General features: G+C 33.6%; 1 protein-coding gene across 1 annotated transcript in view; it reads right to left on the bottom strand.

Annotated features, from left to right (window-relative positions):
* The window catches only part of LOC132548906 (short stature homeobox protein 2-like), a 33,385-nt gene extending 19,626 nt beyond the window's left edge, over window positions 1-13,759 (bottom strand). The window contains exon 1 of the mRNA XM_060212806.1: window positions 13,501-13,759. Within this exon, the coding sequence (XP_060068789.1) occupies window positions 13,501-13,759 (259 nt within the window). The remainder of the gene's footprint in view (window positions 1-13,500) is intronic.
* Window positions 13,760-14,024: the final 265 nt, after the last annotated feature.

Raw genomic sequence — 14,024 nt, 5'->3', positions numbered from 1 at the left:
ACACCCCATACAGGTTACCTCTCTATAATGACACCCCATACAGGTTACCTCTCTATAATGACACCCCATGCTGTTTACCTCTCTATAATGACACCCCATACAGATAACCTCTCTATATTGACACCCCAGACAGGTTACCTCTCTATAATGACACCCCATACAGGTTACCTCTCTATAATGACACCCCACACAGGTTACCTCTCTATAATGACACCCCACACAGGTTATCTCTCTATAATGACACCCCATACAGGTTACCTCTCTATAATGACACCCCATACAGGTCACCTCTCTATAATGTCACCCCATACAGATAACCTCTCTATATTAAAACCCCATACAGGTTACCTCTCTATAATGACACCCCATACAGGTCACCTCTCTATAATGTCACCCCATACAGATAACCTCTCTATATTAAAACCCCATACAGGTTATCTCTCTATAATGACACCCTATACAGGTTACCTCTCTATAATGACACCCCACACAGGTTACCTCTCTATAATGACACCTCACACAGGTTACCTTTCTACATTGACACACAATACTGGTTACCTCTCTATAATGACACCCCATACAGGTTACCTCTCTATAATGACACCCCACACAGGTTACCTTTCTACATTGACACACAATACAGGTTACCTCTCTATAATGACACACCATACATGTTATCTCTATATAATGACACTCCATACAGATTACCTCTCTATATTTAAACCCATACAGGTTACCTCTCTATATTGACACACAATACAGGTTACCTTTCTATATTTCTCTCTATAAAGACACCCCATACAGGTTACCTCTCTATAATGACACCCCACACAAGTTACCTTTCTACATTGATACACAATACAGGTTACCTCTCTATAATGACACACCATACATGTTATCTCTATATAATGACACTCCATACAGATTACCTCTCTATATTTACACCCCATACAAGTTACCTCTCTATATTGACACCCCATACAGGTCACCTCTCTATATTGACACCCCATACAGGTTACCTCTCTATATTGACACACAATACAGGTTACCTCTCTATATTGACACACAATACAGGTTACCTCTCTATAATGACACCCCATACAGGTTACCTCTCTTTAATTATCTGCATTGATCTTTCTGATTTTTGGTAATACAATATCTCAATATTCATATTATAATATCAAGCAGTAATATTTATCATGATGTCACTTGTGTTGTATACTACTTACTTTTTATATACAGACGTATGTACTGAAATAAACTATCATTGTAAACGCATTTTAAGAAGAGTACACAAAGCACATTAAATTTGTATTAGTTGTAAACTGCTTCGAAATAATTGATTTGATAGATGTATAAATCTGTATGTGAATTATATAAATCGTATGTCAATGACCGTACAAGTCATACAATAACATGGTTCGTTTTTTCCTGATGATCTATTGATCATGAAAGAAGACGAGACTAATGACTTAAGTACAGCTCCGGTTATCTTATCCTGATAAAGACGTCGCCATCATTGAAGATACACGAGATGTAAGTTGAAGAGACTGAAGTAAGCCAACCGTTCACAAAATGCCCTATCAAATTGTATAAGTGCCAATAGTTTACTTGTTAGGGTTTCTATAATACCAAGGAACATCTCTATAGCCTTAGCACCCATTCCACCATAATTAACGTTAATGACATAAAATAAGGCCAATCGTTAGCAATTATCAGCTATATGTAAAGAACACGAGCTAGCAGAGGAGCCGAGTTACAGGAACCTTGACAGGAAATAACCTTAACAGAGCCAATCAGATACCGTCCATACAAAGCTAAATTAAATCGTACATTTTACAATCGACGCATAAAGTGATAGAATTAAAAAAAAGTATTCACACCAATTAATGTTATTTCTCGAAGATAGTTATCAATTTAGGCTCCCGTTACAAGATTCCTTGTGATTTTAGTCTTAGAGGCCAGTCGAACCGTGATCCATGGTCATTCAAAAGGGTATGATCAGGGATCGATTTGACGGAAGTTTCGCGTCTCGTGATGAAGCTCAGTCTGTAATGATAACCTCGTCTAATTAATATTACAGGGTAGGGCGCTGACGGCTAGAGTCGAGTGTAGCAGGCTAATCAGAAGGATGGTGCGTGGATTTACAAGGGACCACACATAATAAAGTGTTGGTTAATTCTTGTCGGCTTCATCTCGCTATATATTTCAGAATACACAAACACCAAACTATGTATCTTAAACACGTAACATTGTGCGTTGTCCTTTTGTTACGGTCACAGGACAACAACTGACAAGAAAGATCAACTTGCGCAGACTTATCACGACCTTATAGTAAAGAAATGTCTTATGTACATTGTGTAGTAAATTTGTCTTATGTACATTGTGTAGTAAATTCATATAACGTTTTAGCTTCTATTGGAGACAGTTCAACTCACGTAACTGTCTGGTGTACACGTAATAAGGGCTCAATTTGGGACACCTATTGTAGACATCAGACAGTATTGTCCTAATAAGTGCACATGTATCTAAGGGACAAGAAATATTGGTTAACATAAAGTAGTACACATATTGTGTCATTCTTATTTGTCTTGTTTAGATGAAATATCAGTAGGTCCAGAAATTAAGTAATTTGACAATAGAAAATTTTGTCGCATTTTAGCGTATACAAGGGTCCATTGAGCAAAAAACTACAAAATATTACCAGCATGTCATCATGATTTTAATCAAAGCTCAAATTCAATAAAACCGTGACAAAATATGAACAAAAGAAAGATTTACATGAATATTCCAGAAAAAGTACAAGGAGGATTATTTCAGGTGTTCTGGAAGAATAAGCGTCTTCTGCTTCATCGACGACACCCGTCTTGTAAGCCTTGGTCAATCCAAGTATGTATTGTCAGGCTCTCAAATGAGAACAAGGTATACAACAAAGGAACCAGCAGGCAAAGTAACACGCATTAAACACGTCCAGTTGTTGCTGGTAAATTAAGCTTTCGCGGACGTGATATCGGCAAAAGCAGTTGGAATCTTCTGATTGTGCCACCTTTTTAAGTGTTTTACAGAAATATCCTTTAATCTTTTATTAACCAAACACCATTAAAACAATGAAATACATTAGAAAATCAGAATGTTCATTTTTAACTTACGGTTAGGTCTTAAGAAATTAAGGTGTTTATTTTTCACAATAAAGTTAATAAAACCCTAATTTTTTATCTGAAAGCATGTAATTGTTACAGCTGATAATTACATATCGAGTCAAGCTAAGTAATAACTAGGTTTTGTAATTAAGCTGTGTTGATAAAGGGGACAGCAATAAATTAAACTGAGGATGCTGTGATAAAACTGAAAGGTTTGCCTAATTACAAGATATAAAAAATAATTACAAAATAGTTTTACATACAGTCTAATTAGGCGCTACACTACCTACATTACTTTTAGTCTTTTGTCTTTTTTCAAAGTCATTGTCACTGACTCGGCATACTACGCTAATATACAAATATGTTTAGGTTGTTCTCAATGTGAATGAATATTCACCGCACTAAAACATTTATAAGAAACGAAACGCAACGAAAAAACGAAACGAAACGATAAATCATACAAATGTCAGAGTACATTGAACACACATTAACCACGTGACAATGACATGCACATAGCAGTGACCGTGATAGATGAACTTAAGACATGGAGTCTGGTAGAGAATTCACACGTGATCTATAAACTACTAGTAGATACAGACATCTGTTACAAAACTCTCCTGTCTGGAATCGATGTTCAGGGATACTCTGATGTCAGAATTACAGTTGTCCTGGGTGTATTTGCTGTCTAACACTACCTTTTACCGAAGTGCCAAAAATAAAGAACTTTCCCCCTCCTCCTCAACAATCGATGTTTTTTCTTGGAAATTCTGTGAACAACATTTCAGTAATGTAATACATTTTATAACAATGTGAAACCTAGGTCGCCACAATGTTTGTCTGACATAGTACATCTTGTTATAATGTTTAATACCAAAGAGACGGAATCATAGAGGTTATGGTCCGGATAACCATTTCTTTACAGCTTAGTAATTTCATTTATTAGATGTGTTAAACACAATTACGTTTAGAAGAAGTAAAGCTGCTGTTAATGCCAACGAGCAGAACATTTAATGTGTATGTGTACTTTATATGTTTTTCCTTGCATTGCAACTATATGACACAATTAAAACCTGTATCTTGCTTTGTTCGAAGCAGTTTATGTAGAATTTGTCCCAGCTCAATTCAAATCAAGATTCAGTGCTTGTGTTTCAGTTAAGATGGTTTGTTTTCAAAACAAACAAAAATGAAAAGAGAAGAAATCACAACAACAAAGCAAAATTGATCCCATCGTGTCTATTATCTATGTTTCAATATGTTACAATATATGTAAAGGCCCTGACAGTGGCGCGGAAGAGTGACATCTTGCCTGAGTTCTACAGTAATCTCGCACATATCTTAACCGCCATCTTATAACTTGTGAGGGTGTCTATCGTAACTTTTCTTTTGTAGGCATAAAGACCTTCCTCAAGAATGAATTCTGTATCACAATCGCTTAGTGGATATTCTTGGTTTCGCTGGCCATTTTGCAGCAGACAGCAGCATGCCGATAACAGCAAAGTATGAAAAACAAATATGTTCTGCTAAAATTATCACTATGGTATATCATTTAATGATGTGGTAATTATTTGAATATTTTTCATTTTTCAGTTTATTTCTGCAAATCTGGATCAAACATGATCCCTTTTATTTAAAATTTAGCATCAAACATTTGAAAAGATTATCTCCCCTTAGAAATCTGTAAACCTACTATAGTGAAATACGTGAGCAAATAAAACAGGTTAAAGTTGTTAGTTTCACTGACTCCAACTCACGTAGAAATTAAACTACCATTATGTTGAATACATTTAATTTATATTTGTTTGAATATAGATATTCTGTCTTATCATTGCAGTAGCTAGGAGTTTAATTTGCATGTTTGTGTGTGATTCAACAGGAAAATCGAACAAAGAACATTTATTTTTGTATTCTAATGCAATTGTGTTTCTTAGTTCAAAATATTTACGTTTACGTTCATTAGAGAGAACAATTTATCGGGGAACATTATGCATATAATGGAACCGGAAATAGACGGACAATATAACAAGATATATTTGTATCTTGTTACAAAAGCACGTGAAGAACATGTCCCCTAATGAACGATTAACAACATCTTGTAGTTATAGCACAATGGATTATGGTAGAATATTGCTGATTACTGATATAACACAGATATCACTCAGGCACGAATTCACATGCCCATTTGTGAGGACAATAGTGTTCTTGCTGTAGTGGAGATTTCACATGTTGTTATTTTCTTGTTGTTTGTTTACAAATGAACAGAAATCAAATTATCGATCAGGTACTGGGTAGTATTCCTATGATTGTTTTTCCGTAATAAACACATGTATATGACATGATTTTTTAAAATTTTATTTCATTAATAATGCCTGGGCGGTTCACAGAAACTGGACACGACTAGACATACCTGGACGCAACCAAGTAATTAACTGAACACATAGAAATTGGATAAAACCGTAAATATGTTAACGATATGTAAACTAAATACGAAGGAGTCCAAATAGATACATACAGTTGCAATCCCTCGGATACAATTGATAAAAAATTCTCTACTTTATCTAAAAGAATATTACACAAATATAGTGATAAACATGTAAATATCAATAACCATGGCTAAATGACATTGATTGGAATATATCAGGGAGAATACAGCATACTAAGTAAAAAAACAATACAATAACATGTGTCTTATACAGTGTCAAAATATTGCCAATATACCAACAGCACAAAAAACACGAGATAACTGAAACAATTAGGAAATATTACATGTTCATTAAAAGAACGAAAATGAGCAGGATATTGAACAGGCGAGTCTGAAGTGTCACAAGTGTTTTGTGGATGTAATGCTGAATATATCCATCAAACTATTGTTAACCATCGGGTATGTTGAAAGATCACCAAGACAATGATAATTCAAAACATTTCAACAAAAAAAAAAGTTAGACTACGAAATATTTCGTTTACGTATGTTGTCGCAATGATCCCGCATATAGGTGAAATCTGTTTCATCTAGTTCCACACTTTTTTTGAAAAAAGACTAAAAGTAGATCTAGTTTTAAAGTCTACATCTTGAGGGATCATCCGTTTGTCAACTCCCCAGCTATCATTTCTGTCTCTATGCCATTCCCCGTGGAGTACATGTTCTAACTGCCGTTATTACAGTATAATGAAACGGTAGTGACTTTTACATAATGACCATACAGGTATAAATTGAAAATGACAGTGTGCCTATCTGAACGTTTAAACATCATCCTTTGAAGTGTGATAGTTAGAGGATAGTATGCTTGTTTTCCATGTCTATACTAGAGATAAGACCGTGGGACCTGACTATAAAACGAGACGATGTGAATTACCGACAACTAATTAGTCTTGCCTTGAACGGGGAAAAATCATCAGAGCACGCCAATGAAAAATCGTCTTCATCGTTCTTTTCGCCGGGGAATGAGATGTCATAATGTACTGTTGTTTTCACGAATTTCTCTAATGTAACGTCGTTCATTGGTCTTAACATAAAAAGGCCGTCATTGTTTTACTAGCGAAAGGTTGTCATAACAACGTATTAGCGATTCATGAGTATATCTGTATTCGGATCAAGATCACTATCCGATCAAAAAGGTCATCATCATCATTTTAGGAAGACGTAGAATGCTAGTCGAGAGAACTTACTATCAAAACTACCTATCATCCAGAAGCTATGTATTATATTCCATACCAGTTCAAAGTTGACTGTTTATAGAAAAAGAGGATTTTTGTTTGGTATAATTTCTACCATCGCATTTTGTTTTTGTCTTTGAAAATTCATATCCTATTATCGTGATACTTGCTTAACAATACATATTTTGTATGTATATTTAAATCTTGATAATACTTGATTTTAATAGATATGTACAGACGTCATCAAGATGACCGCCTCTGACAAATCCTATAATATTCTGTATTTGACCAGTTGCTACTTGGATAGTCTATACACAATAATTTCTCCTCAACTCAGCGGGTTTTTTTATCGCCGCTACATAAACCTTCTTTGTTCTTGAAAACAGAACTCATAAAAAATGATTTCAGTGACTTTTAGATAATTCAAATGGTACTGATATTTCAGCCGATACCACACTCTGTCGTCCACTTTCTAAAATAAAAGTATAGAAAAGAGAAAAGGAATGTTTGATAAATAACGAAATTATTTATTTCAGTATCATCTTAAATATGGAGATAATTCACTGGAGCTAAATCTGAATTAGTGTACAATGTAATTTGTTGCCGGTTTGGAAAGTCATATATTGCATCCCTAACAACATTCTCTTTCAGAAAAGTTGACTTTGAAATTTCGAAAGTGTATTTAAGTGTTTATCATATCTACTATATTTAGTCTGTTTATTATTTGTAACACTTAAATCAACCACTGTGTATACCATACCACCAGAAAGATTCTAATTGATAAAACTGTAATTTGAACAGCATTGATTTGGATGCTAATACGTATATCGATACCATTGAGTAAATAAAACATTGCCATAAAAAATGTCATCTTTTTCTGTATATCAATAACTGAAAAAAACACAATCACATATGTGTGAAGTATTTATAAAATATATATGTTGTGAATTACCAGACTCACAGCCAATCATCACTTCAATGACTATCCTATTAAGAATAAGACATGTGTCTTTACAAATCATTATCTAGATTTAATTATTCAGGATTATAGTAAGGGTACAGTATTATGTAATATTTCATAAACCAAATTAATTAATAGATATTACTAATTAAAATTATTGTTAAGGCAGACAACTTTATTTTTAGAACAAGCGTCGTATTGGTTCATTCTTTGAAGTAACCACATACTTCTACTGTCTGTTTCACTCTGACGTGCATTGAAAATGACTTCAACGGATGTCGTACATCAAAATGTGATTCTCTCACGGCGTGAAAATTACCGATTATAAATATATAGCTACCAATACCTTCATTCTTAGAACTGAATTTCTCTAAACGTCGATTTAAGTTTTATTTTTATTTATTTTTTGTTTGTTTGTTTGTAGATATCTCGGTGTAAGGTTAAAGATTACTTATGAATTAAGTTAATCAGGTTAATTATGTGCTTTGTCTCTATTTTCATTCACTGATATAGATTACCAATAATATATTGAATAATTTGAAAATTGTTTCTGAAACAGCATCAGTAAATTGTGTGCATTGTCCTGTTAAGATTATCAATACCCCACACTATGAAATTTTCGTGCTCAATTGAATTTTTTCTTTCACTTTATTTCGTTTTAAAAATTGCTTTGTAATTCCCTTAAATGGAGACGTTTCGCCCACATATTCCTTACTGACAAATATACTAAATTATTTGTTTTCATCATTAACATGTATATATTAACACAATGACCACCCATTATGGGCACAAAAGTTGGGCGCCAAGTGGTTCTCGGGTCGTGGGGATCAAGCCCGTATGTAGTATGTAGTAGCCTATTTGTCGGTAACCAGGCTGGTGAATAAAGCAGGCGATAACAGGAATGTTCGTTTGACCTTAACAACGTATATAAAGATATCAAAACTTTTAAAAAAATGTATTAAGGTGAACAAGTGTTTAGTTAATTTCATTCTTTTTTATTCTTATTTTTGTCCAAACAATTATATAAGATATTTCCAAATTACATATAAATTCAATTTTTTATTGCAAATTTATAAAAATGTTCACTTAGGTAAAAATGGGAACTGTGATATTTCCTTGACATTGTGGTCAACAGTTTTATCTTAAAATTCAGCTTTCAAGGATTTTTGTTCCCTAATTAATAAAACATACAACATCGCTATGTCCCTGTTATTAACTCGATACACACAAGTTACACTGACCATAGTACACAAGCGTTTCCTTCATTGATTTATGCTGTGTACACAAAGAAATGTAACGACCATTTCGATCAGAAAACCGTCGCCTCATCTTAATCTAAATAACCACTACGGCGATAACACGGAGATAAAAACTATATAAACATCTAGGATTGTTGACACCAAGGAAAGGAGACTTGATCGACATAAAATGGGGCGTACATTTGTTAAAAGTAATACCCTGTAATTGTCTGGCGTAAGGATTGATATGCTAGCACTTAACTTTAGTGATGTACATGTGTAAAACACGCTCAAAAATTGTCTTTACTAAACCACAGTCCCCGTAGCCACAGTAAGTCTTCCTGTAAACAACCGTTCGGTATATGTTTAATTGAAAAAAGAACAACACTGAGTTTGTGAGATGCAAACAAGATGAAGAAGAAATAGAAAAACCTGTAATAAAGATGAAGATTAATCGGTAGACCGATGAATGTCTGGATATATATATATATATATATATATATATATATATATATATATATATATATATATACTAAACATTCTTTCGTGTATATACATGTATACATGTCTCGGGTTCTATATTACATCAATCTCCATTCACAAGAGATTTGATTAAATATGAAATATTTTACTTCACCGAGCAACTAGAGAGGTAAAAACACGAATTTCATAAATCTTACACTGCATAACAACGGATATAAGATATTGATTATATTGATCACATAACTTACATACCTTTCGCAGAAATAATAAAGAAATTAACCTTTTAGAACATGTCTGGATAATGTTATTTTTAGCAGGCACGTGTAGATAATATGAATACTAAATAGTAAGTACCCGTTAACACGCACGCGCAGGTCTCATATATAAGTACCAATTTGTACGTACACGTTAACAAGCACGTGCAGGTCTTATATATACGGACCAATTTGTAAGTACGTGTAGATCATATAAATAATTACCCGTTACATGTAATACTCGTAAACACGCACGGGAAGATCTTAAAAACTAACTCGTAAATACTCGTTAACATGCACGTGAATATCATGTATATACAGTACGATCCTACATATAGTCACAAGGGGGATTACACAAATATTAACCCGTAATTATGTGTATTAAGATAATATAATTAATTGTACATTAATAGACAAATAAATATGTAAATATACATACTGTAAACAAAGTGATTGTTTGATATTAGATAGGCAATTGACGCTATTCATAAGTTTTATATTAAGTGTAAAAATTTAATATTCACAAACTGTCTAAAAGATATTCTGGTTGGTAATCAACAACGGTTGTTAGCTTTGATGGTAAGCGTATATAGACAAAGAACATCACGATCATTAAACCACAACTGAAATAGAATGGCAACAACAGGACATAAAAATATAACACAAAGAAAACACGACACTACAAAAGCGAAAATCCTTAACACGGAAACAATATAAAAACCGGCCAAACCAACTGAAATAAATCAAGGATACAGACCGTGACGTAGTAATAACGTATGTTTGTATGCTTGAGTATATAATCTAATTCCATCGAGATATTCTTTTTACTCTTGTTTTTAGTTTACTTCGGCCTCAGGTCACCTACCAGGGCTTCGACCATGGCCCTCTCTTGAAAGCATACAACCCTAAAATACATTTGCTACGCCACTGACAGCAAAACAAATAGGAAGGCAACATTAACCACAAAACACTTAAAAGTAAATGTAACAGCTCGAAGTGGGTACTATCATAGATTAACCTATGTAGCGACAAAACAAATGGAGAATATTAAGACTAGGGAAGATAAAGCAAAACGAAAGATCAGAGGAACAAAAATTACCCAAATGATAATGAATATACAAGATTACAAACACGAACTCTGAATACCTTTACCAAGTGTAAGGACACCAATGCAGACCAAAGGGCAGGCAACAGAAACCAGGAGACATTAGATAAAAGGACAGACAATAGAAACTCAGGAGACACGCTAATCGAAGGACAGACAACAGAAACTCAGGAGACACTTTAACTAAAGGACAGACAACACAAACTCATGAGACGCTTTCACTAAAGGACAGACAACAGAATCTCAGGAGACACTTTAACTAAAGGACAGACAACAGAAACTCAGGAGACACTTGAACTAAAGGACAGACAACAGAAACCAGGAGACACTTCAACTAAAGGACAGACAACAGAAACTCATGAGACGCTTTAACTAAATGACAGACAACAGAAACCAGGAGACACTTTAACTAAAGGACAGACAACAGAAACCAGGAGACATGAAATAAAAGGACAGACAACAGAAACTCAAGAGACACTTTAACTAAAGGGCAGACAACAGAAACTCAGGAGACACTTTAACTAAAGGAAAGACAACAGAGACTCATGAGACACTTTAATGAAAGGACAGACAACAGAAACTCATGAGACACTTTAACTAAAGGACAGACAACAGAAACTCATGAGACACTTTAACTAAAGGACAGACAACAGAAACCAGGAGACACTTTAACTAAAGGACAGACAACAGAAACTCTTGAGACACTTTAACTAAAAGACAGACAGTTTGCATATTACATATATTGCATGTAAGGTATATTTAATGAAATATGATTGTTAATTAATGTCAAAAATTGATCTTACCAATACGAAATACACTGAGATATTTTTTTCTGTTACTGTTTTTAAACCAGACGGAATGTGATCTGCTTTCAAGGTCGCATTGCTCACGTTTTTGTGTGTACGTTTGATTTTCCAATCGAAAGGTAGCACACAAATTTACAGTTGTAACTGTAGAAGTTGTATTTTGCTCGACACAAACGTTAGCAGATTTTGTACATAATCATCTAATAATTCTGTCTCAGCTCTGAAACTTGTCTCTGTTTTCAACAGATATTATTTTTTATACGTTGGTTGTTTTTTTTTGTCTTGTTTGTATGTTTATTATATAACATGGATCTGACGACAGAGATAAGGCTGTATCACCAGTGTCGTTTGATAAATCCTCTTGATCCAATGAATTTATAGGTAACATTTTTTTTAATTACACACTCTAATACTGCATCTGTCCATTTTATGGTACATATATTTTTATAACAATATGACCAAGATGAAGCTAAATATATATTTAAAAAGTCCGAATAAATAAATAAAAATCACATCTTCTTTAAATCGTTATACGGCGCCACTTGATCAAGTAGTTTTAAAGTTTTATTTTTTTGATTATTTATTTTGTAATTTTGAATAGTTGTATTTTGATAATTTGGAAAATTATGACTGACAGAAATAAAACATCTTGTCAGAAAATAGGAAATATGAAATAAAAAACAAAGTTGTGAACCACAATGAAACATTGTAAATATGATGTAATATTAGGAATTTCAAATCCCAGTTTGTCTTGTTTGACATTGCAAAAGCAGTATATACGGACGAAAATGAAAAACGGACATCTCGGAACAAAGTTTTAAATGTAAGCAAGTATATTGGATATGTATTCGTAGTTTACAACCAGATAGGATGTTTTGTTTTTGTGTTTGTTTTGAGTGAGGTAATTTTGAAAACGTACACGTTTTCACTGCGATGTAACACAGAGAAAAACATGAGCAGAGCAATGATAATCAGGATATCAGATGAACGTAGAATACAATAAAGTTTTAACATTTTTCAACAAATACATGTTCATGTAACTTAGCTTGTTTTTCTGATTTGTTAAATGCTGAAGCTTTCAGTTTTCCTAAAATTTCATTTACCACATGAGATATCTTAGGACTACCTGAACTAGACGAGCAGTAGACAAAAAATTGACTATAAGATATTTAGAAATAAACGTTACTTTTACATGTTGTTGTAAATGTTTGAGTTCCAGCTCTAAAGTGTTGTTCCCCCCCTTCGCTGTATATGAAACGTGTACATATTCTGCATATTTTGGGTAATTTATGAAAATAATTGTTCATTTTGGAATTGAATATATTGAAATTTTCCTTGATATTGTAACATGAAACATTTTATTACAATTCTTGTAATCCACCCTGCACTGGCATTTTGTTTTTCATTCGTTTAAGGAAAACTATATATTTCAAGAAATAACCATTGAATTTACCATTACATTAGAAACTCTTGCAGCCTTACACCTGATCCCATGTTATGGGGAAATAATACTTCAAGAACGAATTACATGTATACATCATAACAAACAATGTTGTTCTTCAATAGTATATGTATATAAGTATATACAAAATGACCATATAATATTTGAGGGGTTTTATTTGCACCTTTTTCAAGTAGTTATATTACCAACTTATATATCATACAAATTTGCAAATCAAAGCTGTGTTTACTATTTTGCATATCCACCAATTTAGAATTTACGGATTAAAAAAAATTATCGCCAATAGTTTGTACCAAACATGTATAAACATATAGTTCCCTAAGTGGAAGATTGGGGTTATCAATACGGGGTTACACTGTAAGAGTGACAGAAAAGTATGTGATTGACCACGGTTTCTTACCTGTGTCCGAACCGTCCGTAACGACGTCCAGATTGTCCAGTTTAGGTATCGGGTCACATGAAGGCAATGGTTTGGATTGATCCTCTTCCTTATGTACAATACGTAGGTCAGTCGCTTCCTGTTGATTGTCATCAACGACTATTTTTTCCTCACATTTTATCGTTGTTGACGCTGTAGTCATTGGCTGTTTTGATGGCTTGTTTACATCCTCGTTGTCGTCGCTAAATGATTTCGAGACGAATTCTGTCAGACCTTCCATGATGAGAGTTATATTTCGTCTTTAGATATAGTCACTTTGATAAACACAGATATTTCTTATTTTGAATTTTCGACATAGTTATTTGTATCTAAAATTTATAGTGTTCACGCGTAACGGTTGTCCATTAGCTTCGTATACATGGTAGATAATCTTGCCTACTTTGATGGTAAGATAGCTCAATGGCGGGTCTAAGTTCGAAATAAAACTATCCTGGTTCTTTCTCCTATGTCAGCTCATACATAAAAACATTCAAATTATTCAAAGT

Source organism: Ylistrum balloti, unplaced genomic scaffold, assembly GCF_031769215.1.
Source record: "Ylistrum balloti isolate Yb309-2 unplaced genomic scaffold, AGI_CSIRO_Ybal_v1 Utg370032, whole genome shotgun sequence".
NCBI lineage: Eukaryota > Metazoa > Mollusca > Bivalvia > Pectinida > Pectinidae > Ylistrum > Ylistrum balloti.
Note: the sequence above shows the minus strand (reverse complement) of the source record. Positions and strands in the feature narration are given on the sequence as shown.